Below are 25,691 nucleotides of genomic sequence, written 5' to 3' on the forward strand. Positions count from 1 at the left end.
CAGCGTTGACAGTTCTGATGGCTTGAGGGAAGAAACTCCGTCTCAGTCTCTGTTCTCGCTGCGTGACTGCGGAGGCGCTTGCCTGACCGCAGCAGCTGAAACAGTCCGTTGTTGGGGTGATGAGGATCCTTCATGATCCTACGGGCTCTGCTACTACACCTCCTGGTGTATAACTCCTGCAAGGGGGGGAGGGTAGTTCCAGTGGTACGTTCAGCTGAACGCACCACCCTCTGCAGGGCCCGCCTGTCCTGGGCAGTACAGTTCCCAAACCAGGCAGTGATGTTGCCTGTCAGGATGCTCTCCACTGCTCCAGAGTAGAAGGACTTGAGGATCCTCACCGAGACCCGGAATTTCCTCAGCTGCCTGAGGTGGTAGAGACGCTGCCTCGCCTTTCTCACCAGAGTGTCTGTGTGAACAGTCCATGTTAGGTCCTCTGTGATGTGGACTCCCAGATATCTGAAGCTGCTCACCCTATCGACAGAAGTCCCATTAATCCACAAGGGCGCGTGCGTCCTCGATTGTGATCCACGCCTAAAGTCCACAATCAGCTCCTTGGTTTTGCTGACGTTCAGGTGGAGGCTGTTGTCCTGGCACCAGAGTGACAGGTCAGCCACCTCCTCGCGGTAGGCCTTCTCATCGCAGTCGGTGATCAGGCCCACGACCACGGTGTCGTCAGCAAACTTGATGATGGTGTTGGAGCTGGACCTGGCCACACAGTCATGTGTGTACAGGGAGTACAGTAGGGGGCTGAGGACACAGCCCTGGGGGGATCCTGTATTCAGGGTGAGGGAGCTTGACATGTACTTCCCCACCTTGACCACCTGGGGGCGGCCTGTGAGGAAGTCCAGGATCCAGGTGCACAGCGGAGCATTCAATCCTAGCTCCATCAGCTTGACAGCCAGTCTGGTGGGAACTATGGTGTTGAAAGCTGAACTATAATCAATGAACAGCATTCTCACATAGGCCCCCTTCTGGCCATCCAGGTGCGTGAGCGTGGTGTGCAGTACCTGGGAGACCGCGTCATCCGTGGATCTGTTCTGCCGGTACGCGAACTGCAACGGGTCCAAGGTGCGGGGGAGGGAGGCGCAGATGTAATCCTTAATCAACCTCTCGAAACACTTCATGACCACCGAGGTGAGGGCCACCGGACGGTAGTCATTCAGGCAGGTTGGAGAGGCAGAGTCTCAGTGTTTCACAGTGAATCTGAGTGTTTCCCAATAAGTCTCAGTGTTTCCCAGTAAGTAGCAGTTTTCCCAGTAAGTCTCAGTGTTTCCCAGTGGGTCTAAGTATTTCCTATTTAGTCTCAGTGTTTCCTAGTGAGTCAGTGTTTCCAGTAAGTATCAGTTTCCCAGTGGGATTTGATGTTTCCCAGTGAGTCTCAGTGTTTCCCAATGAGTCTCAGTGTTTCCCTATTGAGTCTGAGTGTTTCCCAGTAAGTTTCAGTGTTTCCCGGTAAGTCTCTGTGTTTCCCAATGAGTTTCAGTGTTTCCCAGTGAGTCCCAGTGTTTACCAGTAAGTCTCAGTGTTTCCGAGTGAGTCAGTGATTCCCAGTAATTCTCAGTGTTTCCCAGTGAGTGTCAGTGTTTCCCAGTAAGTTTCAGTGTTTCCTAGTGAGTCCAAGTGTTTACCAGTGAGTCTCAGTGTTTCCCAGTAAGGGTCAGTGTTTCCCAGTGCTTCTCAGTGTTTCCCAGCGAGTCTCAGTGTTTCCCAGTGGGATCTGGTGTTTCCCAGTCAGTCTCAGTGTTTCCCAGTTAGTTTCAGTGTTTCCTAGTGAGTCCCAGTGTTTACCAGTAAGCCTAAGTGTTTCCCAGTGAGATTTGGTGTTTCCCAATGAGTCTCAGTGTTTCCCTATTGAGTCTGAGTGTTTCCCAGTAAGTTTCAGTGTTTCCAAGTGAGATTTGGTGTTTCCAAGTGAGTCTCAGTGTTTCCTAGGGAGTCAATGATTCCCAGCAAGTCTAAGTGTTTCCTATTGATTCTCAGTGTTTTCCAGTAAGTCTCAGTGTTTCTCAGTGAGTCAGTGTTTCCCAGTAAATCTCAGTGTTTCCAAGCTTGTCAAAGTACCTATTGAGTCTCAGTGTTTCCAAGTGAGTCTCTGTGTTTACCAGTCAGTCTCAGTGTTTCCCAGTGAGTATCATTGTTTCCCAGTGAGATTTGGTGTTTCCCAGTGAGTCTCAGTGTTTCCCATTGAGTCTCGGTGTTTCCCAGTGAGTATCATTGGTTTCCCAGTGAGATTTGGTGTTTCCCAGTGAGTCTCAGTGATTGACAGTGAGTCTCAGTGTTTCCCATTGAGTCTCAGTGTTTCCCAGTGAGTCTCAGTGTTTCCCAGTGAGTCTCAGTGTTTCCCAGTAAGTGTCAGTGTTTCCCAGTGAGTCTCAGTGTTTCCCAGTAAGTGTCAGTGTTTCCCAGTAAGTGTCAGTGTTTCCTAGTGAGTCGGTGTTTCCCAGCAAGTCTAAGTGTTTCCCATTGATTCTCAATGTTTCCCAGTGAGTGTCATTGTTTCCAAGTGAGTCTCAGTGTTTCCCAGTGAGTCCCAGTGTTTATCAGTCAGCCTTAGTGTTTCCCAGTGAGATTTGGTGTTTCCCAGTAAGTCTCAGTGTTTACCAGTCAGACTCAGTGTTTCCCAGTAAGTCTCAGTGTTTCCCAGTACGTCTCAGTGTTTCCCAGTGAGTCTCAGTGTTTCCCAGTGAGTCTCAGTGTTTCCCAGTGAGTCTCAGTGTATCACAGTGAGTGTCAGTGTTTCCAAGTAAGTCTCAGTGCTCCCCAGTAAGATTTGGTGTTTCCCAGTGAGTGTCAGAGTTTCCCAGTGAGTCTCAGTGTATCCCAGTGAGTCTCAGTGTTTCCCAGTGAGTCTCAGTGTTTCCCAGTGAGTGTCAGTGTTTCCCAGTGGGTCAGTGTTTCCCAGTAAGTCTCAGTGTTTCCCAGTGAGATTTGATGTTTCCCAGTAAGTCTTAGTATTTCCCAGTGAGTCTCAGTATTTCCCAGTGAGTCTCAGTGTTTCCCAGTGAGTCTCAGTGAGTCTCAGTGTTTCCCAGTGAGTCCCAGTGTTTACCAATCAGCCTCAGTGTTTCCCAGTGAGTCTCATTGTTTCCCAGTGAGTCCCAGTGTTTACCAATCAGCCTCAGTGTTTCCCAGTGAGTCTCAGTGTTTCCCAGTGAGTCCCAGTGTTTACCAATCAGCCTCAGTGTTTCCCAGTGAGTCTCATTGTTTCCCAGTGAGTCCCAGTGTTTACCAATCAGCCTCAGTGTTTTCCAGTGAGATTTGGTGTTTCTCAGGGAGTCAAAGTGTTTCTATTGAGCCTGTGTTCCCAGTGCATCTTTGTGTTTCCCAGTGAGTCTCAGTGTTTCCCAGTAAGCGTCAATGTTTCCTAGTGAGATTTGGTGTTTCCCAGTAAGCCTCAGTGTTTCCCAGTGAGTGTCAGTGTTTCCCAGTAAGTGTCAGTATTTCCCAGTGAGTCTCAGTGTTTCCCAGTATTTCCCAGGGAGTCAAAGTGTTTCCTATTAAGCCTGTGTTTCCCAGTAAGTTTTAGTGTTTCCCAGTAATTCTCAGTGTAAACCAGTGTGTCTCAGAGTTTGTGTAGGGAGTGCTACGCGCTACGTGCTACGTGCTACGTGCACCTACTTGGCCACCCGGCTCTCCACTCCGGCGTACCGGAACAGCCTGGTCAGTCCAGCTCGGGTCCCCAGGAACGCCGTTTCCACGCCTGGCTCCACCCTGACGCCCAAACACAGTCACATAACTTCCTGTCCGCACAGGAACTGGATTGGAGCACCACGGTGCTAAAACCCTCTAATACACATACATTAAATATGCATTTGTATATAAAATACTAGTACACCAGAAGACGGTAGCTGTGACCTCTGTGTGGCGGTCTGTATCTTGTCATGTGACAGGAAGTGAACGTTTTACCCGTCTGCGTCGCTGAGCATCAGAGCGTTCCAGTACGCCTCCATAGGAGCCGTCACCACGGCATCGAACAGGGTCTGCTGCAGCAGCACCTCGTCGCCTAGGCAACAGATGTACACATCCAGCAGGGCGTCATTCATAAATGTATATAAAATATATAATATATATTATATACATAAAATAAATAAATTAAAAAACAAACAAAAAAAAAACAAAAAAAACCAACTATATATATATATATATATATATATTTTTTTTTTTTTTTAATATTTATATATTTCATATACATAAAATAAATACATATATATCAAAAAAAAATATATATATATATATATTCACTGTATAATACAGTATATATCCTGTATATATTGTGTGTATATATATATATATATATATATATATATATATATATATATATATATATATCCTGTATATATTGTGTGTGTATATATATATATATATATATATATATATATATATATATATATATATGTATATATATACAATGTATACTACTACAGTAGTATATACTGCATAGTGTAGTAGTAGTAGTAGTAGTAGTGGTAGTAGTAAGGTTAGAGAAGGTTAAGTTAAGGTGAAGATTAAGTTAAGTTAAGGTTAATTATGGTTGGTTATTTCAGGTTATTTAATGTTACTTATGATTAGTTGAGGTTAGTTATGTTTAGCTTAAGGTTAACCCAAGGTTAGTCACGATTAGTTAAGGTTAGTTTGGGTAAGTAAATGTTAGTTAAGGTTATGTTAGGAATAGTTGTGATTAGTTGAGGTCAGTAAAGTTTAGGTAAGGTCAGTTTGGTTTAGTTATGGTTAGTTAAGGTTAGTTGAGGTTAGTTAAGGTTAGTTAGTTAAGGTCAGTACAGGCCAGTAAGGTTAATTATGGTTAGTTAATGTTAGTTAGTTAAGGTTAGGTAAGTTCAGTACAGTTTAGTTACAGTTAGTTAAGGTTAGTGATGGTTAGTTCATGTAAATTAAGGTCAGTTAAGGTTAGTTAGTTATGGTCAGTACAGTTTAGTTATGGTTAGTTATGGTTAGTTAAGGTGAGAAAGGTTCAGTTGCGGTTATTTAAGGTTAGTTATGGTTAGTTCAGGTAAGTTAAGGTTAGTTAAGGTTAGTTTGTTATGGTCAGTACAGTTTAGTTACGGTTAGTTAAGGTTAGTTATGGTTAGTTCAGGTAAGTTAAGGTTAGTTAAGGTTAGTTAGTTATGGTCAGTACAGTTTAGTTACGGTTAGTTACCGTTAGTTAAGGTGAGGAAGGTTCAGTTGCGGTTAGTTAAGGTTAAGTTAATGTTAAGGGACTCACACTCCAGGTCGGGCTCCTTGCCCAGCAGGTAGCGGATCACCGCCTGCAGCTGACTGTACTTCCTGTGATGAGGGTCGATGTCCGTCTCACAGTAAGTCCTGAGGCCCAAACAACAGGAAGTGATTACACAGGAAGTGATGCCACTCATTATTCAAATCTGATGTATTTGTTTTGGAATGTACCACTCGGATGCGATGGTGAGATCTGGAGAGGTGAGATCATGGAGGCCTGCGGAGGAGACGACACATCAGATTAACCATCTAAACTCATCTGATCTGATCTGATCTGATCTGATCTGATGTGATGTGATTTGATCTGATTTGATCTGATTGGATCAAAACTGATCTGATTTAATCTAGTCTGATTACAACTGATCTAATCTGATCTCATCTAATCTGATATAATCTGATCTGATTTGATCTGATTTGATCTGATTTAATTTAATTCAAGGGAAATGTTCCGCTACATTCTACTGAAATGAAAACTGCACCTTGTGTCGATTGCGCACATTTTGGTATTTTTTAGTATTTTTAGAGCTTATAGAGTTTATTGTGCGTAATCACCGGGTGTCATGACATTTCACTGCATACATGTATGACCGTATGTATATGTATGTGACAAATGATCTCTTGAACTTGAACTTGAACTTGAATAATAGTAATTTTACTTGAGTGAGGAATGAGATTAGAAACAGAAAGTACAGGAAGTCAGAATGTCCACAACAACAAAAAATATAAAAAAATAGACAAGCTCATGAAATATTCAGAGTAAATTTACAATGAAATACAAATAAAATAAAAATATTAAAGTGTGAAATAATTTCTGCTGATTCCATTCAGGTTGGAAGTCAAGTAACCTCAACAGAAGTGCAGCTGGTTTCAAAGTAACTAATACTCTGAGTACTTTTTATTACTTTTATTACTTATTACTTGAATAATCATCAGTACTTTGACTTGTAATGAGGAGTAAAAGTACCTTCCTCCACGGATACGTTTCCCATGAACATCAACTGACCGTGGCCTTTGGTCAGTACCATCCCAAAGCTGAGGGGTGAGCCAGAGAGCAGGGTCACACATCTCCACACAACACTGCCACCGCACCCTGGTGGCTCAATGACATTTTCTTTTTCTGATTTGAGGTAGAAATAGATGCAATACACACACTAACACAGAGAGGAATCAGTTCTAGTATTGATAACAATACTCAAATACTAAAGTACTAAAGGAATCTGAATCTGAACCTCAATGACTTTATTCCTCCAGGTGCATTTACATGTATGAGGAATTTGTCGTGGTGCGGATCGCTTTCTTCAGACGATAAGCATAAAAAAAAAGCTTAACAGGCTCAAAAAAGTAAATATATTTTAATAAAATAGAATGAAAAGTAAAGTAAAAATAAACTTTAAATAGCCAAATATAAACAAATAAGTGAAAAATACAAAACAGAAATTGTGAAATACACACAAATATACAGAATATCCGAATGCTATGCACAGGATAGGTTAGTGGTATGGCTGTATTGGGTATACATTGGAATTAAAAATGATGAGTTATTTACTAAGTTATTACAGGGACAGGGTCAGACCTGAAGGGAGTGTCATCGATGTTGGTGTAGAAGTAGTTATTGACCAGGAACAGAGGACGTTTCTGTGAAGAACAACAATCATCTGAAGACACGTTGATGGAAAAGAAATTCATTTAAAGCAGTGAAAGTCCAAAGGAATATAACAAACAATTAAATATATATATATATATATATATATATACACACACACACACACACCAATCAGCCACAACATTAAAACCACTGAAGGTGAAGTGAATAATCGTCTGCTTCCAATGGCACCTGTCAAGGGTTGGGATATATTATTATTATATATAAACTGTTATATATTATTATTATATGTAAACTGTTATATATTATTATATATATATATATATATATATATATATATATATATATATATATATATATATATAAAATGCAGCGTAAGTATCTGAGCCACTTTGACAAGGAGCACATTGTGATGCTGGACGACTGGGTCAGAGCATCTCCACAAGCACAGGTCTTGTGGCTGTTCCCGCTCTGCAGTGGTTACTACCAAAAGTGTTCCAAGCTATGGTGCCATAAGGACAACCGGTGAACCAGCGACAACAAGGCTCATTGATGCACGTGGGGAGTGAAGTCTAGTCCGTCTGGTTCGATGCCACAGAAGAACTACTGTAGCACAAAGTGGGGAAAAGTGAATGTTGCTATGATAGAAAGGTGTAGAACACACAGTGCATGGCAGCTTGCTGCGTATGGGAGCTCACAGTGTCCATGCTGACCCCTGTCCACCCCTGAAAGCACCTACAATGGACATGTGAGCGTCACAACTGGACCAGGGAGCAATGGAAGAAGGTGGTGGTCTGATGAATCACCTTTTCTTCTACATCATGAGGATGGGCGAGGTTAGAGTCCGATCCGATGGAGCATCTGTGAGATGTGCTGGAACAACAAGCCTGATCCATGGGGGCCCCACCTCCAACTTGCAGGACTTAAAGGATCTGCTGCTAACGTCTTGGTGCCAGATACCACAGGACACCTTCAGAGTCTGGTGGAGTCAGAAAATCTGATTAAACAAACCCAGTGGTCACTCTATCTCCAAACAAATTCACACCAATCTGGCACGACCCAGATCTTCTGCTTAAAAACAGAACAATAATCTTCAGGTTTTGGAAAAGACAAGGAATGACTCGTCTGGAACACATTTTTGACAACATTTCACTTACATCCTTCCCAACCTCAACCCAAAGGTATAATATCGTGGCCACGGCTTCCTTCAATTCCTTCAACTACAGCAGTTTCTAAAAGTTCAAATCATATTGACGAACATCCTACAACCACCTCCGATGATTGAACATCTTACTAATAACAGTCATTTAAAAAATACCTTTTCCAGAATATACAAACTTTTATCAAGAACATGACACTTTATCGTTACCTACCATGGAACGGGAAAGAGACCTTGCTGTTCTATCAACCTGTGGAAGCTTATTTGCAGCACCACCTTTTCTATGACCCACAACTCCAAAATGCAACTCATCCTGTAAAAGATTCTGCACAGAGCTCATGTCACTGAACACAACATGTTCAAAATGGGTTATGTGGATGAAGACGTTTGCTCTCGCTGTTCCCTTAAAACCAGAGATGACTACTTTCATGCTCCTGGCTCCGCCCACCTCTCCTAGCATTCTGCACCAACATCACGAGAAGCTATCAACCCTTCTGGGTTCCAGTCTCCCCGACAATAGGTCTACTCAGTGACCTCTCCTCAGTCAACCCACCACGTAAACACCACCAACCCATTTTGATAAATTTTAATCCCACTCATAGTAACTTGGAACACATACACTCACACATAAATCCTACTCTGAACAACCCTCCAACAGACTAGCATCTGCGGGGTAGGAGGGGTTCGAGTGATTCGGGTTCGACTTGCTTGGAGGACTCGCACCCCCATACCCAGCAATTATTACTGCAATTGCCAACAGCAAACATTGAACACTGGGGTTTTAGGGGGGCGCTGGTGGGTTGGGGTGGGGGTGTGGCTGGCCAGCGGGCAACTGGGTGGGCCCCCTGCCGGTTGGGTTCAGGTCCCGGCGGCTTGCGCCTGGTGCCGGGTGGTTTCTGGCGTCCTGTGACCCAGCGAGGCTGCGAGGAGCGCCGACGGGTGCCTTGCAGGGCCGTGGGAGGCTGCTGGCTGTCGTGGGTGTGGGTTGGGGTGCGGGAGGCGGCTGTCGGCTTTTGCTCCTGCTGCGTGGCTTCTCCGCGGCGGGGGCCCCGGGTGTCGGGGACGGTGGAGGGCCCACATGACAGAGCTTTCATCCTGGTGAGTGCACTCGGCGACGTGAGTGGGCACTCGGGGCTTGTGGCCGGGTGGGGCGTCTGGCTGGTATGGTCGGCCTTCACTGTGCCCGAAGTGTTGAAGGGCGTGGGGGCCCCCGCCCCTACGTAGTCGCAGGCCCCAGTGCTACGCCCACCGGTGTGTCTTGCTCCTGCAGGTGTCTCCTCGCGCTCCCTGGGACGGGGTTAAGCTCCTTGGGGCCGGGCGTGGCTGTTGCTCAGCGGGCTCCCGGCTTCTCTGGGGGCCAGGGGCTCTTCTGTGGCTGCAGGACTCAGGGGTGGATTCAGGACCTTTTCTGCTGCTTGGAGGCTACGATATAATACCAAACTTATACAGCACAACACACACACACACACACATACACACACACACACACAAATACACACTCATACACACACACATACACACTCATACACACACACACACACACACACACACACATACACACACACACACATACACACACACACACACACACACACACACACACACATACACACACACACACACACACATACACACTCATACATACACAAATACACACTCATACACACACAAATACACACTCATACACATACCCATACACACACACTCATACACACATACACTCATACACACTGAAGGATAGTGTGTAATGATGTCATCAGTGTCTCACCCCTTTGTCCACAGACGACCTGAACGGCAATGACAGACTTCCTGTCTGTCCTCTCACCATGGCTGTTCTGAGCTGCACACACACACACACACACACAACTATGACATGTCGACCAAGTTGTTAAATGTTTACCATAGCAGTGTACTGTGTACTGTGTGTGCTGTATTGTGTACTGTGTGTACTGTATTGTGTACTGTGTACTGTGTACTGCGTACTGTGTGTACTGTATTGTGTACTGTGTGTACTGTATTGTGTAATGTGTACTGTGTACTGCGTACTGTGTGTACTGTGTGTGCTGTATTGTGTATTGTGTACTGTGTGTACTGTATTGTGTACTGTGTACTCTGTGTACTGTATTGTGTACTGTGTACTGAGTGTACAGTGTGTACTGTATTTTGTACTGTGTACTGTATGTAATATGTTTACTGTGTGTACTGTGTGTACTGTATTGTGTACTGTGTACTGTGTGTACAGTGTGTACTGTATTTTGTACTGTGTACTGTATGTAATGTGTGTACTGTGTGTACTGTGTACTGAACAGAGTACTACTGACCATCTCCTGCGTGTCCTCCCACTCCACCTCCGACAGATCTACGCTGTTGTAGTTTGGTTTGGGTTTCAGTTTCTTACCGTCTTTGTACTGAGGACAATGAGTACACCAATACAACTGATTATACTGTACGTACAGGATGTACAAATACTCCTGATTATACTGTACACACTCAGTAAATACAGGATATACCTTAATGATTTCAGTTAATAGTTAGTGGACTCACCAGGGGTCGGAGGTCAGGGTGTGCCAGGATGTAGCCGTTGTTGGTGATGAGGAAGGCGTAGCCGTGCGCTCCCAGCTGCTTAAAGGAACATTCCACTCAAAACAGCATCTTAACCAGCAGACGTTTGTACTCAAGGAGAAGGACTACTAGTACTACTAGTACTCATTCAATAGTTATATAATTAAAGCAAAAGTACTGCTGACATGAACTGCTCAAATATGAGTAAATGGTACTTCATTTAAAAACAAGTATTACTAACTTAAACCAGAGATCTAAATAAAGAAAAAGCTGGGTTTACTTAGAGCTCTGTTACCATGGCGACTGGTTTGATGACGCAGTACTGTCCACAGTACTACAGTACTGTCCACAGGACTGTTAACAGTACTACAGTGCTGTCCACCGACTGTTCACAGTACTACAGTGTCACGGACAGTACTGTGAAAAGTACTACAGTACCGTGGACAGTACTGTAAACATTACTACAGTGCTGTCCATGGTACTGCTCACAGTATTACAGTACCATGGACAGCACTGATACTTAATACAGAGTTTCCTGGTGGCTTGTGGTGGAATGGCCCTTCAACACGCACCATGTATCTGGGAGCGAGCTTCATCACCTCCAGCAGTGGGATGTCTGTCCCCACCACGCCCAGCAGGATGCCATGGGACAGCTGGGGAGCCAGGCTCACATTAAAAACACCCACAAATGTATACAAATACTACATATACATATACATGTACTTCAATGCTGGTTTGGGACATCACACGCTATCTTTTGATAGATGGTAGATTATACTGTAGATGAAAGATGTTGAGGTGATAGATCTATAGGTGATTGATCTATGAGTGATAAATCTTTTGTGATAAATCTAGGTGTACTGACCGTCTCTCTCTTCTTACTGAACACCGGCATCGCAACAGAAGTCATCAAGAGAAGACTCTGGGCCTTAGTACTGAAGAGCTGTTGGGGGGGCGGTGAGAGGAGCAGGGGAGAGAGAGACAGGGGAGAGAGAGACAGGGGAGAGATAGAGACAGGGGGGTCATTCGAGCAGACTGCTTGTACTGAACACTGGAGCCTCCCTCCTGCGTGGGGAATGAAACAGTGGGTGCAGATGTGATGTCCTCTAGGGGGCAGTGTAGTACTGTCACAGGATGAAGTATTCAGGAGTACTTCACTGTGTACTACTTTTTATATAAACAACATCACATGTTATGTCATATATCTTGGGTGTACACTTCTATATCTAGGATGCATAGTTCTATATCTAGGATGTACAGTTCTATCCTTCAGGTAAACATTACCTCCTTGGTGTTTGGCAGCTGACAGTGAAATGATGGAGGAGGCCAGAGCATCATGGGGAAATGAACAGAGAGAAGGAAGGAGATGAATGAATAAATGAAACTTATTTGACTTATTTAACTTTGATATGAACAGGCTATAGAGTCTAGATGCTCTAGGGTCCCTCTTTTGCTGGTGATTCCACCTTCCCGCAGCAAAACCAGTTGGATGGGCTGGGTTAGATATTATAAACAGTCTGCATGAAGGGTTTTACTGGATGGGGCTCCGCTTTCCAAAGCTCGGCCCACGAGACTTTACACTTCCCTGCTTTCTCCCATCTCGTCTCGACGCACCACTGCAGCATTCGAACCATCCTGCTGGCTTGCTCCTTCTCGACTGACACTCGCACCTCCTCCTGGATCGACGACCTCTTGTCCTTCCCCTGCGGCTTGTCGTAGTGAGATGTTTTACTGCTACCCGAGCCAGCCCTTCCACAAGACACTGTGCCCTCCAGCAATTTGTGCCTTAGCCGTGACTCAGCGAGATCCATGGCCTCTGCTGCCCTCCACTTCCATTGTGTCCTGACCTCAATATTAGCCTGAGAGACTTTTGGGTCGCAGGACTCTTGGCATTGCAGCTCCTCCCTGATACAGTTCGCCATGAATTCTTCATTCATGCTGCTGATAGGGAGCTTCAGCTTGTTGTTCTGCCCATACAGGGTGATGCTGGTCAGACTCAGAGGTAGTCCCTGCCACTTCCGTAGGAACCTGCTATACCCCTTCTCTCAATGTCCTCGACTGTGGAGATCAGGACCTAATAGAACAAGAGGGGCTAGAGAATCCGTGGGAGGATGCCATGTTGGTATATCCAGGCCTTAAGCTTGCCAAGTAGGCCTGACTTGTCCGCGGCAGCTAGTCTAGCTCTTGGTTGATCACTCGGATGGATGCTGTGTCACTTAGGCTGCAGTCAAATACCTTCCCCAGGCTCTTCACTCGTTTCTCAGTGATGGATGGTATTTGGGTGCTGCCAAGTGAGAAGCGAAACTTGTTGATGGCCTTTCTTATCTTCAGCACCAAGGATCTGGACTTCACCGGCTTGAAGCTCATGCGAGCCCGGGGCATCAGCTCCTCAAGATCCTTCAGGATTCATCTGCTCCCTGGGACAGATGTGGTTGTTACAGTCAGGTCATCGATAAAGGCCCTAATGGGCGGCTATTGGACATCAGACAGGATCACTGAAATGGAAAATCCAGTAGTGATTCCCTGCTCGAGCTTCTGCCTCTCTGAAGTTGTAGACCCAGCAGAGACTCTCAGATTGAAGCTGTTCTAATAGTCCAAAATACAGTCCCTGAACATGCCTGGGATATACGTTAATATAATATACGTTTGTGAGGCACAGCCTCAGCACAACCAGCTCCCCTTTGTTCTCCGGGACTTCTCTGATCAGCTTGGTGACCACGCCTGTGTGCTCCAGACTCCCGGGTACCTTCGGGATCCCTCCTTTTCAGACAGAGGTATCGTTGTAGGAGTTCCTCAGGAGGTAGTCTGTCTGGCCCGTGGCAACTTGGCCGACGAATATCTTTCTCTCAAAACTAAGCAGCAGTGAGATGGTTCTGAACTGATCAATGTTCTTTGACTCTTCTTCTTCTTCTTCTTGGAATCCTTACCATTTCCTCACACCTCCACTGATGAGAGACCTTGCCCCTACTCCAGATCGCCTTCAGGATCCTTCAGAGTCTGTGGAGTAACCTTCTGTTCTGCAGTTCTGCAGTTCAGACCTTGCTCCCTGGATCATCACTGAAGGTGTCTCTAAGGTGGTGGCAAGGATGGAGGAGGAATGGAGGAGGGATAGAAGGAGGGATGTAGGAGGGATGGAGGAGGGTTGGAGAAGGGGTGAAGGAGGGATAAAGGAGGGATGGAGGAGGGATGAAGGAGGGATGTAGGAGGGATGGAGGAGGGATGGAGAAGGGGTGAAGGAGGAATAAAGGAGGAATGGAGGAGGGATAGAAGGAGGGGTGTAGGAGGGATGTAGCAGGAGTGACAGAGGGATGAAATGAGGGATGAAGGAAGAGTGACAGAGGGATGGAAGGAGGAGGTGGAGGATGGAAGGAGGGATGGAGGAGGAGTGCAGGAGGCGTGGCCCACCACAGTGTCCATGTAGGCCTCGGTCCAGATGATGTCGTGGTCATGGTTGATGACCATGGGGCGGCTCAGCACGTGGAGGTACTCCATCACGTTCTCCTGTACGTCAGCTAGGGTGGAGATGTGGGTGTAGTACCCTGCACACACACACACACACACACACACACACACACACACACACACACACACACACACACACACACACACGCAATTGTAAATTCCTTGTTACTAATTTTCATTGAAAGAATTTTGGCAGATAGACAGACAGACAGACAGACAGACAGACAGAAAAGCAGACAGACAGACAGGCAGGCGGGGCAGACGGACGGATGGACGGGTGGACAGACAGACAGGAAGGCAGACGGACAGACAGGAAGGCAGGGAAACAGACAGACCTTTGTTGTTGCAGGCGATCCATTTAGTGTTTTGGGCAAAAGTCATTTCTCTGCCGATGAGGTAAGTGAACACACGAACCTAACACACACACACACACACACACACACACACACACACACACACACACACACACACACACTAGTTCTAGTTCTGAACTAATCATACTAGTTATAAACCAGACATACTAATTATAAACTAGACATACTAGTTATAAACCAGACATACTAATTATAAACTAGACATACTAGTTATAAACCAGACATACTAGTTATAAACTAGACGTACTAATTATAAACTTGTTTAAATAATTATAAACTAGACATACTAGTTATAAACCAGACATACTAATTATAAACTTATTTAATTAATTATAAACCAAACATACTAGTTATAAACCAGACATACTAATTATAAACTTGTTTAATTAATTATAAACTAGACAAACTAGTTATAAACTAGACATACTAGTCTTAAACTAACCATACTAATTATAAACTAGACATACTAATTATAAAAGTGTTTAATTAGTTATAAACGAGACACACTAGTTATAAACTAGACATACTAATTATAAAAGTGTTTAATTAGTTATAAACCAGACATACTAGTTATAAACTAGACATACTAATTATAAACTAGACATACTAATTATAAAAGTGTTTAATTAGTTATAAACGAGACACACTAGTTATAAACTAGACATACTAATTATAAACTAGACATACTAATTATAAAAGTGTTTAATTAGTTATAAACGAGACATACTAGTTATAAACCAAACATACTAGTTATAAACTAGACATACTAGTTATAAACCAAACCTACTAGTTATAAACCAGACATACTAGTTATAAACCAGACATACTAGTTATAAACTAACCATACTAATTATAAACTAGACATACTAATTATAAAAGTGTTTAATTAGTTATAAACAAGACATACTAGTTAAAAACTAGACATACTAATTATAAACTTGTTTAATTAGTTATAAACCAGACATACTAATTATAAACTAGACATACTAATTATAAACGAAACAGACTTGTTATAAACTAGTCATACTAGTTATAAACTAGACATACTAATTATAAACGATATTTCCAGTTTTTAACGAGCCATAGTAGTTATAAACTGGCTACAGTAGTTTTAAACTAGTCATACTAGTTATAAACTAGACATACAAATTATAAACCAGACACACTAGTTATAAACTAGACATACTAGTTATAAACCAAAACTACTAGTTATAAACCAGACATACTAGTTATAAACTAACCATACTAATTATAAACTAGACATACTAATTATTAAAGTGTTTAATTAGTTTTAAACCAGACATACTAATTATAAACTAGACATACTAATTATAAACGAAACAGACTTGTTATAAACTAGTCATACTAGTTATAAACTAGACATACTAATTATAAACTAGACATACTAATTATTAAAGTGTTTAATTAGTTATAAACCAGACATACTAATTATAAACTAGACATACTAATTATAAACGAAACAGACTTGTTATAAACTAGTCATACTAGTTATAAACTAGACATACTAATTATAAACGATATTTCCAGTTTTTAACGAGCCATAGTAGTTATAAACTGGCTACAGTAGTTTTAAACTAGTCATACTAGTTATAAACTAGACATACAAATTATAAACCAGACACACTAGTTATAAACTAGACATACTAGTTATAAACCAAAACTACTAGTTATAAACCAGACATACTAGTTATAAACTAACCATACTAATTATAAACTAGACATACTAATTATTAAAGTGTTTAATTAGTTTTAAACCAGACATACTAATTATAAACTAGACACTCTAATTCTAAACGAAACAGACTTGTTATAAACTAGTCATACTAGTTATAAACCAGACGTACTAGTTATAAACCAGACATACTAGTTATAAACCAGACATACTAGTTATAAACCAGACATACTAATTATAAACTAGACATAGTAGTTATAAACCAAACCTACTAGTTATAAACCAGACATACTAGTTATAAACTAACCATACTATTTATAAACTAGACATACTAATTATAAACGAAACAGACTTGTTATAAACTAGTCATACGAGTTATAAACTAGACATACTAATTATAAACGATATTTCCAGTTTTTAACGAGCCATAGTAGTTATAAAATGGCTATAGTAGTTTTAAACTAGTCATACTAGTTATAATGTGTGTTACCCTTCGTTCAGGCCAGTTGAACTCCTGGAAGACCGACTCAAAGTCCTCCATCGCTCCGTCGGTGATCAGCATGATGGCCTGGTTACACATACTACCCTGACCACTGGACCGGGTCTGCACACACACACACACACACACACACACACACTGAGAGTTGAGAGTTTCTCCATGAGGCTTGGAGAGCATCTCTTCCTCCCTAACAGGTACGTGTGCGACTCCTGATTGGTCCGGTTGCTATAGTACCACACAGAGGGGAGCGGCCAGGCTCTGAGTCAGTTGCTTGAAGGTCCTCAATTCGTAATTTGGACAAATAATACATCAAACTGTTCATCAACTTCTCAACTTCACTTTTAAGGATTTGTCTATTGTTATTATTTTATTATTGTTATTATTATTATTTATCTTCTTCTTCTTATAATTATTATTATTGGTCCAGCCCTCCAGTTTACGCCTTGTTTCATGGTTAAAATTTCATCCAAATCAATCCACATACGGAGCAGATATCATATATTATTTACTATAAATGATATTTACAGTAATATGCTTTATGACATCATCATATTATTTACTATAAATGATATTTACAGTAAGATGCTTTATGACATCATAGTATTTACTATAAATGTACAGATTCTGATTGAGAATGTTCAGTTGGACCGTGTCCAGTGTGCTGCGTGGACTCACTCTGTAGTGTTTAGACGTTACCAAACTATGGAATTACGTGTATATTTATATCACTTCTTACCTGGTAGATGTCGTAGACATCTGTTAGATTGATATTTTAAATCCCTCGTCCACATTACTCTCTAAAAAATAATCCTTAAAAAATTGTCAGTGCTTCCACTTGAAAGCACTGAAATGTGCAACTGAGTGATGAGTTCGAGATCCAGCAAGGTGTCCCCAATATAAAAGCCGTGCAATGGTAATTACTGACAGAAATACCACAACGTTTTTCATATTTGATGGGAACGTAACTTACTGAAAATGTAATCCATGGAAAAAATTTAACTTTCATGAAAAGGCAGAAAGTGTTTGTGATATTGACAAATGACTCCATAATAATTATGTCATGCAGTGTTACCTAGTACAATACAACACAACCAATTTGACAACAAACATTTCCACCATCCAACGACAGTTAATAGCAGGAGGCACCTTCTGTGTCAGATACACCAACAACAATATGGTGACTGACAAGTTGTTAAAAGAAAAGAAAATGAAGGTCAATCATTTCTTTATTTATCTTTGTTTAGATGGTTTAGTTTATGTACCAAATACATGAAAAATATCAAGCTGTCGTTATCAAAATGTACTTTCTAAAATCTGGTTTTTTTTTTTCAGATAAAAAACTACATAGAACACAATGTTTATAAAGACTGTTTCCTTAGAAAATTTCAATGCTTTATCTGACTTGTTTTGTCATTTGTTGTACTAATTTACTAATTAATCTACTTTGGGACTTCCAAAAAAGTTTGGAAGTCCCAAAATAGATTGTGGTAGTTTAGTTTGCTGGTATTTCAATATTTCTCTGAATTCATAATCTGGAAAAGTGATCAAGGGGAACTGTAATGAATGTTTAATCTCCTGCTCCTGATCGGTGGTTGACCTCTGACCTCTGACCTCTAAGGAACGCACACTCACATCGTTGAGGATTTTGAAAGCTTCCTTCATGGCCTTCTTGATCTTCGCTTCCCCTTTAACGTGTAGTTCGTCCACCAACACCTTAAAGTGCTGCAGGGAGACAAATAGAGAGAGCGAGAGAGATTGACGGGCAGAGAGAGAGACAGATAGAGAGAGAGGCAAAGAGACCAGTAGGGCAAAGAGAGAGAGACAGGTAGAGAAACAGGCAGAGAGACAGGTAGAGAGAGAGATATACAAGCATAGAGAGAGACAGGCAGAGAGACCAGTAGTGAGAGAGACAGGCAGAGAGAGAGAGAGAGACAGGTAGAGAAGGGACACAGAGAGATTATTTTTTTAATATAAAAAGACGAACAGAATCTATAAGGAGGTACTGTCCGTAAAAGCTCCAGTTTGTTGTTCCTGGTCCTCAGTGACATAACAAGGATCCAGCAGGTGCCAGCTGGCCCGGGCTCAGGATCCCATTAGTCCTGCTTAACGCCCCATGGGGATTAGGACACTGTTACCCAGAGAGACACCATGTTAACCTGAGACACCCTGTTACCCTGAGACACCCTGTTACCCTGAGAGACAATGTTACCCTGAGACACCCTGTTACCCTGAGACACCCTGTTACCCTGAGAGACAACGTTATCCTGAGACACCCTGTTACCCTGAGAGACAACGTTATCCTGAGACATCCTGTTACCCTGAGACATCCTGTTAGCCTAGGACACCCTGTTACCCTGAGAGACAACGTTTCCCTGAGACACCCTGTTACCCTGAGACATCCTGTTGCCCTGAGACACCCTGTTACCCTGAGACCCCCTGTTACCCTGAGAGACAACGTTACCCTGAGACACCCTGTTACCCTGAGACACCCTGTTACCTTGAGACACCCTGTTACCCTGAGAGACCCTGTTACCTTGAGTCACCCTGTTACCATGAAGGACACCCTGTTACACTGAGACACCCTGTTGCCATGAAGGACACCCTGTTACCCTGAGACACCCTGTTACCCTGAGAGACAGCGTTACCTCGATACACCTTGTTACCCTGAGAAACCCTGATACCCTGAGAGATCCTGTTGCCTGGAGAGACCCTGTTACCATGAAGGACACCCTGTTACACTGAGACACCCTTTTGCCATAAAGGACACCCTGTTACCTTGAGACACCCTGTTACCCTGAGAGACCCTGTTAACCTGAGACACCCTGTTACCCTTAGAGACCCTGTTACCCGGAGAGACCCTGTTACCCGGAGAGACCCTGTTACCATGAAGGACACCCATTTACCCTGGGACACCCTGTTACCCTGGGACACCCTGTTACCATGAAAGACACCCCGTTACCCTGAGACAGCCTGTTACCCTGAGGGACCTTGTTACCCTGAGTGACATCCTGTTAACCTGAGACACCCTGTGCGTCCCCAGCAGAGCTCTGGACAGAGGACGACTAATCTGGTAATGGTCTTACCTCCCTGTTGTCCAGGTCGGCTTGGACCAACGTCCCCCTGAAGCAAGGCTCCACGTAGCGCACGTAGTCTGTGTACTGCAACACACACACATTCAGGACAACATGGTAGTATGGCCTTACGGTGGAATTAGTGTGAGTGTGTGAATGTGTGTGTGTGTGTGTGTGTGCTCACAGCGATCACGTTGACAAAGTCGTTCTCCCCCAGAGTGTCCAGGATGGTGTTGATGGTATGCTTGGCGATGGTCATCTTCAGTCCCTTCATGCTGCCGCTGATGTCCACCATGATGATGATGTCTTTAGGAGACGTAGCGGCCTGGATGTACCTGCAGGGGGCAGAGGACACAGTACCAATGATAGTAGAACTACTAAAAGTACTAATAGCACTATTACTACTCTGGTACTAGTAGTTGCTTCAACTATAGCAATATAAACAGAGCTGTAACAACGCATTATGTAAAATGTCGCTGAATTTAAGAGAAAACATCTTGAACGCAGTACTTATAAGTTCTTCTGCATAATCTCTTAAATTGTTACATATTCATCATACAAAGTTGTAACCCCAACAATACGTAATAAACATTGCATTATAAATAGATTATTACAAAATACAGCAAAACTGATAATGTACAGCATTCAAGATGAGTTTTCTCCCACAAAATGTAGATGTTATTACATAATAAAGTTCAAATTCATGACATTTGGCAAGAATTTTAAAATGCAGCGTTAACAACATAATGTGTTAGATGGACCAAAGTATTTTCTATTAACTATATCGCTGCATGTTGTTCCATGTTGGTTCTTGGTCTTCAGGGGGTTTTGGATCTTCAGAGGGTTCAGGGTCTTCGTGGGGTTCAGCGGGTTCTGGATCTTCAGGGGTTTCAGGGTCTTCAGGGGATTCAGGGTCTTCAGAGGGTTCAGGGGATTCAGGATCTTCAGGGGGTTCTGGATTTTCAGGGGGTTCGGGTTCTTCAGGGGCTCAGGGTCTTCTGGGGGTTCTGGTGGCACAGTGCATTGCACTGCTGCCTCACAGCAAGAAGGTCCTGGGTTCGATTCCCGCCTGGGGCGCTGTTGGCACCGTGCTCCGGGGGGTTATCTCCCAAACAGGAGCCTTTCTGTGTGGAGTTTGCATGTTCTCCCCGTGCTCACATGGGGTTTCCTCCACCTCACGTCAGTAAAGACCCCCACCAAAAAAAAAAAAAAAACATGCACCCATCATGGTCTGACCAGCGATGGACACTTATCACCTGGTCCCCGGGCGCGTCCACGTACGCTGCCCACTGCTCCTGGCTGTGCCCCCGGAGGAAGGACAAGCCAGGATGGGTCAATGCAGAGGAACCATTTCACCGGCCACCATCAAGCATGTGTGTGTGCAAGCATGTGTTGTAGTGTGGTGTGTTGCGTGACGAATAAAGACTGTTTCTGTTTCTTTCTGGATCTTCAGGGGGTTCTGCATCTTCAGGGGGTTCAGGGTCTTCAGAGGGTTCACACTCACCAGTTGCGGTTCCTGCAGTCGAACGCTGCCACACCGTTGGAGTCGGGCGTCCATTTAATACCTGGAGACCAGATCCAGGAAGTCAGGTTTGAGAGACGTGGAATTCTCTGAGCTCACAGTAAATATTCTGGAAATGATGAATTTTAAGGGTGAAATTGTAAAAGGAAGAGGTTGGAGGACCAGGGTAGATCCTGAAGAAGCCGGTGGAGCTTCCAAAGTACTGCCAGGTCAGGGTAGGGTCCTTCTGGAAGTTGTTGATGAAGACATCGTTCAGAGCCTCAGAGTTGTAGATCGCATTAAGGATGTTAGGATCTGTAGAGGAGGAGGAGAAGAGGAGGAGAGGATGAGAGAAGGGGGAGGAGGGAGGGAGGAGAGGAGGAAAGGAGGAGAGAAGGAGGAGAGGAGGAGGAGAGGAGGTGAGAACACATGAACTCTTTATGTGTTTGAGTCATTCAAGATGAAATGATCTGGATGTTTAGGATCAAACATCAAACTAATAAATATACAGTATAAATGTACTGTACATAGATGGTATATATGTTGGTAGATATAGATGGTAGACCATAGATGGTATATATACAGTATAAATGAACTGTACATAGATGTTTTATATACACAGTATACTTGAATGTACTTGTATATATGTACTGTACATATATTGTATATATACAGTATAAATGTACTGTACAAAAATGGTATATATACAGTGTAAATATACTGTATATATACAGTATATATACACAGTACAAAAATGTACTGTACATATGTACAGTGTATATATAGAGTACAGTACTGTATGTATACTGTATATATACAGTATATGCACAGTACATGAGTTATGAATAATATAATTGTATAGTTTCTCCATAAAGACGTTGACATGTTGACGTCAGGTTTCTTTTTTACATTTATTGTATTGTGGATATTTTCTAATGTTTTTTACTATTTTATTATTATTTTATCTGTGTGCTTGGATGTGCAGGTGGATGTGTGGGTGGAGGCTGACCCTTGTTGTAGACGTTGGTGGGCACCTGGATGTCGCTCTGCTGCGTGTTGACCAGCAGACGGTTGAAGTGCTCGTTCTCCTCCAGAGGAAAGTCTCCGCCCAGGTCCACACTGTTCCCGTCCTCGTCCACAGAGTTGATCAGCATGGAGTTGTAGTAGTCGAACTGCAGGAAGGACGTCGGGTGAGGGTTCCATTACCTAAAGCACTAGGCTAGGCAAGGCACTAACACTGCAGGGTGGGGGTTCAATTCCCTCGAGAAAGGCACTAACACTGCAGGGTGGGGGTTCAATTCCCTCGAGCAAGGCACTCACACTGGAGGGTGGGGGTTCTATTCCCTCGAGTAAGGCACTAGCACTGCAGGGTGGCGGTTCAATTCCCTCGAGCAAGGCACTAACACTGCAGGGTGGGGGTTCAATTCCCTCGAGCAAGGCACTATAACTGGAGGGTGGGGGTTCTATTCCCTCGAGTAAGGCACTAGCACTGCAGGGCGGCGGTTCAATTCCCTCGAGCAAGGCACTAGCACTGCAGGGTTGGGGGATCTATTCCCTAGAGCAGGGGTGGCCACACTTTTTCAGCTTGCGAGCTACTTTTAAAATGACCAGGTCAAAATGATCTACCTGCATTAAAGAATGCTAAATATATTTATTAATATATATACTGAGTACACTACTGGGAGCAACCGAAAGAAGAAGAAGGAGATACTGAGTATACTTTATATATACAATATATGGTAACGTACCTTGCATTACTGCATGAACCTTTAAGGCACATTACAATTAAATACATTCATGGTCACTACATTACTCTGATGACTTGTGCAGCACTTTCAAGTTGTGCACACACCTTCCCTTGAGTCTCCAGCTCTGATGCCAGTTTTTAAAAGTTTCCCAAATCATGGCGCTGCAGCTTTGAGGACAGAAGTTGCATTTTTCGTTTGAAGGCATTAACTGACCTGATCATGCTGTCCACGGTTTTGTCTTTTCCTTGCAGCTCTAAATGAAGCTCATTCAACATGTTGGTCAGATCGGTTAAAAATGCCAAGTCTAGCAGCCGCTGATCGTCATTAAGTTGCTTGTATTCTGCATTTTTACTGACAAGGAGAAACTCCTTTATCTCCGGAGAGAGCTCTCGAAATCGCTCTCATGTTAGTGTGTAGCAAGAGGTCGGAGTTGTTGCAGTCAGCCTTCTCCAGATGTACACTGAACAGCCGTCTTTGAAGAGATCTCGCTGAATAAAACAGGCGATTTTCGTTGCCACATCCATTATCTCTTTCATGTTTAGCATTTTTGCACATAATGCTTGTTGGTGTAATATGCGGTGGTAGTTAAGGAAGTCGGGGAAAGCATCGCCCTCCCTGCACTCGGTAATAAATCCATTCAAGTGGCCCACCATTGCAGGCGCACCGTCCGTGGTGACATCAATTGACACACTGGCAGCTGGGTTTTGTCGATAACGTTTTTGAAATACATTAAAATGTCCCCCCCTGCGTGTGTTCTTTCATGGGCAGTATTGTTAACAGCTCCTCTTTTGCAGTTATATCTGTTAAAAATGCATAATTGTGCTGTATCACTTATGTCCGTAGACTCGTCTACTTGCAATGAGAAATACTCACACTTCACATTGTCCTTCCAAAGCTGCTGTGTCAAATCATCGCCCATTACTTCACAGCGCCATGTAACTGTACTTCTTGATAGCTGAAGAGCTTTGATTGAAGATCATATTTCCGGTTTATTTTTAAAGTCCCCAAACAACGAGTCAGCTGCCTCAACGAAGGTCTCTTTTACCATCTCTTCATCTTGGAAGGACTTCTTACGCTTAATGATGGCGTGACTCACCCGGAACGATGTTTCGGTGGCTGCCTTTGCTTTTGGATTCAGCTGTGTAAAGAATTACTGCTGTCCATTAACTGCGATTTTAGTTCAGTCACCTTTCTCTTTTTCAGCTCGCTCTTCGGAGGGAAATCAATGTATTTTTTGTGAACAGTTCGAAAGTGCCTTTCCACATTTTCCTTTTTCGGAATAGCAACGGTAGATTGACAGATCGCACTTCGAGTATGACATTGTGAAAAAAAAGTCCTCCTCCCATTCCGCATGGAAGTGGTAAGCTTTTGGTTTCTTACTTGGTCTGGCTCCCCCACTCATTTTTTATATCCCTTCTTTAGTAGATATACTGTAAATCAGAAGGCTAACTAGGTCACTCAGCTCGCTTAAATTTTGCAGTAGCTCACATGTTTTCTACGTGGTGACCCGTGTGTTAGAAGAGAGGAGATCTAAGTCGTTGTGATTGTAACCCAATGAACAACGTTTTAAGCAACATTAGACTGGCCGCCCTGTTCGTCAATCAAGTGGCAAATGCCAATCGGAGGATAGATGAAAGGCCAATGTCTAAAAAAATATTTTATTGGCACGCAATCTACCCACACTACTATTGGGCACCCCTGCTCTAGAGCAAGGCACTAGCACTGCAGGGTTTGGGGTTCAATTCCCTAGAGCAAGGCACTAACACTGCAGGGTTGGAGTTCTATTCCTGTGTGGCACTGACCTGCAGGGAGGCGTTGAACTCATGGTACAGATCAGCGTCTTCTGCTGATTCAGCTAATCTCTGAAAACACACAAAGTAAAAACAGATGAAGATTAAGATTTGGGATTCTGTCTGGCTGTCAAACTGGGGTCCAGTTTGTGGTCCAGTCTGGGGTCCAGTCTGGGGTCCAGTTTGTGGTCCAGTCTGAGGTCCAGTCAGGGGTCTAGTCTGTGGTCCAGTATGTGGTCCTGTCTGGGGTCCAGTCTGGGGTCCAGTCTAGGGTTCAGTCTGGGGTCCAGTCAGGGGTCCAGTCAGGGGTCCACCTTGACAGACTTCATCTTGCTGCCCAGCATCCTCTCGATCTGGTCTGAATAGTCTTTGACCAGGTCTGCGCCGTCCAGCTCCACGATCTGCACAATGGACTCCACATCGCGCAGCTTCTACAAGCAGGAACACACAAACATATTTATATTTAATAATAATAATATATACAAATTATAATAATATCTCATAATAATAATGTATAATAATAACGTTTATTAATAAAAATAAAAAATATATAATAATAACAATAATAATAATAATAATAATATTTTATAATAAAACAATGTAATAATTATAATTTATAATAATACTGTTTATTAAAGTAATACTACTACTACTACTACTACTACTGATAATAATAATAATAATATTTTATAATAAAACGATGTAATAATTATAATGTATAATAATGTTTATAATAATAATAATAATAATAATAATAATAATAATAATAATAAATATAGCTGCAAGCAGAAATACACAGGGTCTAGCTTACTCGTCTTGGGTGTGTTTTACACTTTCCCGAGTTCTCTGCTATGCGGCACGGTTTTCAGAGTTTACTTGAACGCAGCATGCGCTCCCCCCAGTCTGTGGTCTCCTGGTTGCTTGTCTCGCAGAGCAACCACTACGCTGTCTACACAGCGCAACCCTCCTGTCTCTAAAACAACAGTCCATGTTTGCC

General features: G+C 43.0%; 1 protein-coding gene across 1 annotated transcript in view; it reads right to left on the reverse strand.

Annotated features, from left to right (window-relative positions):
- Positions 1-25,691, reverse strand: part of cacna2d4b (calcium channel, voltage-dependent, alpha 2/delta subunit 4b) — a gene marked incomplete at both ends in the record, with an annotated part of 75,681 nt that overhangs the window by 36,980 nt on the left and 13,010 nt on the right. The window contains 23 exons of the mRNA XM_080002992.1: positions 3,619-3,711; positions 3,907-4,003; positions 5,222-5,319; positions 5,404-5,449; positions 6,197-6,264; positions 6,806-6,867; positions 9,763-9,834; positions 10,316-10,402; positions 10,539-10,613; positions 11,129-11,209; positions 11,422-11,499; positions 11,841-11,858; positions 13,962-14,095; positions 14,354-14,432; positions 16,576-16,689; positions 18,217-18,306; positions 19,668-19,742; positions 19,840-19,990; positions 21,160-21,220; positions 21,340-21,471; positions 22,166-22,328; positions 24,707-24,766; positions 25,009-25,125. Of these exons, the coding sequence (XP_079859118.1) occupies positions 3,619-3,711; positions 3,907-4,003; positions 5,222-5,319; positions 5,404-5,449; positions 6,197-6,264; positions 6,806-6,867; positions 9,763-9,834; positions 10,316-10,402; positions 10,539-10,613; positions 11,129-11,209; positions 11,422-11,499; positions 11,841-11,858; positions 13,962-14,095; positions 14,354-14,432; positions 16,576-16,689; positions 18,217-18,306; positions 19,668-19,742; positions 19,840-19,990; positions 21,160-21,220; positions 21,340-21,471; positions 22,166-22,328; positions 24,707-24,766; positions 25,009-25,125 (2,051 nt within the window). The remainder of the gene's footprint in view (positions 1-3,618; positions 3,712-3,906; positions 4,004-5,221; positions 5,320-5,403; positions 5,450-6,196; positions 6,265-6,805; positions 6,868-9,762; positions 9,835-10,315; positions 10,403-10,538; positions 10,614-11,128; positions 11,210-11,421; positions 11,500-11,840; positions 11,859-13,961; positions 14,096-14,353; positions 14,433-16,575; positions 16,690-18,216; positions 18,307-19,667; positions 19,743-19,839; positions 19,991-21,159; positions 21,221-21,339; positions 21,472-22,165; positions 22,329-24,706; positions 24,767-25,008; positions 25,126-25,691) is intronic.

The sequence above is a fragment of the Zeus faber genome (genome assembly GCF_960531495.2).
Source record: "Zeus faber genome assembly, chromosome: 6".
NCBI classification, from domain to species: Eukaryota; Metazoa; Chordata; class Actinopteri; order Zeiformes; family Zeidae; genus Zeus; species Zeus faber.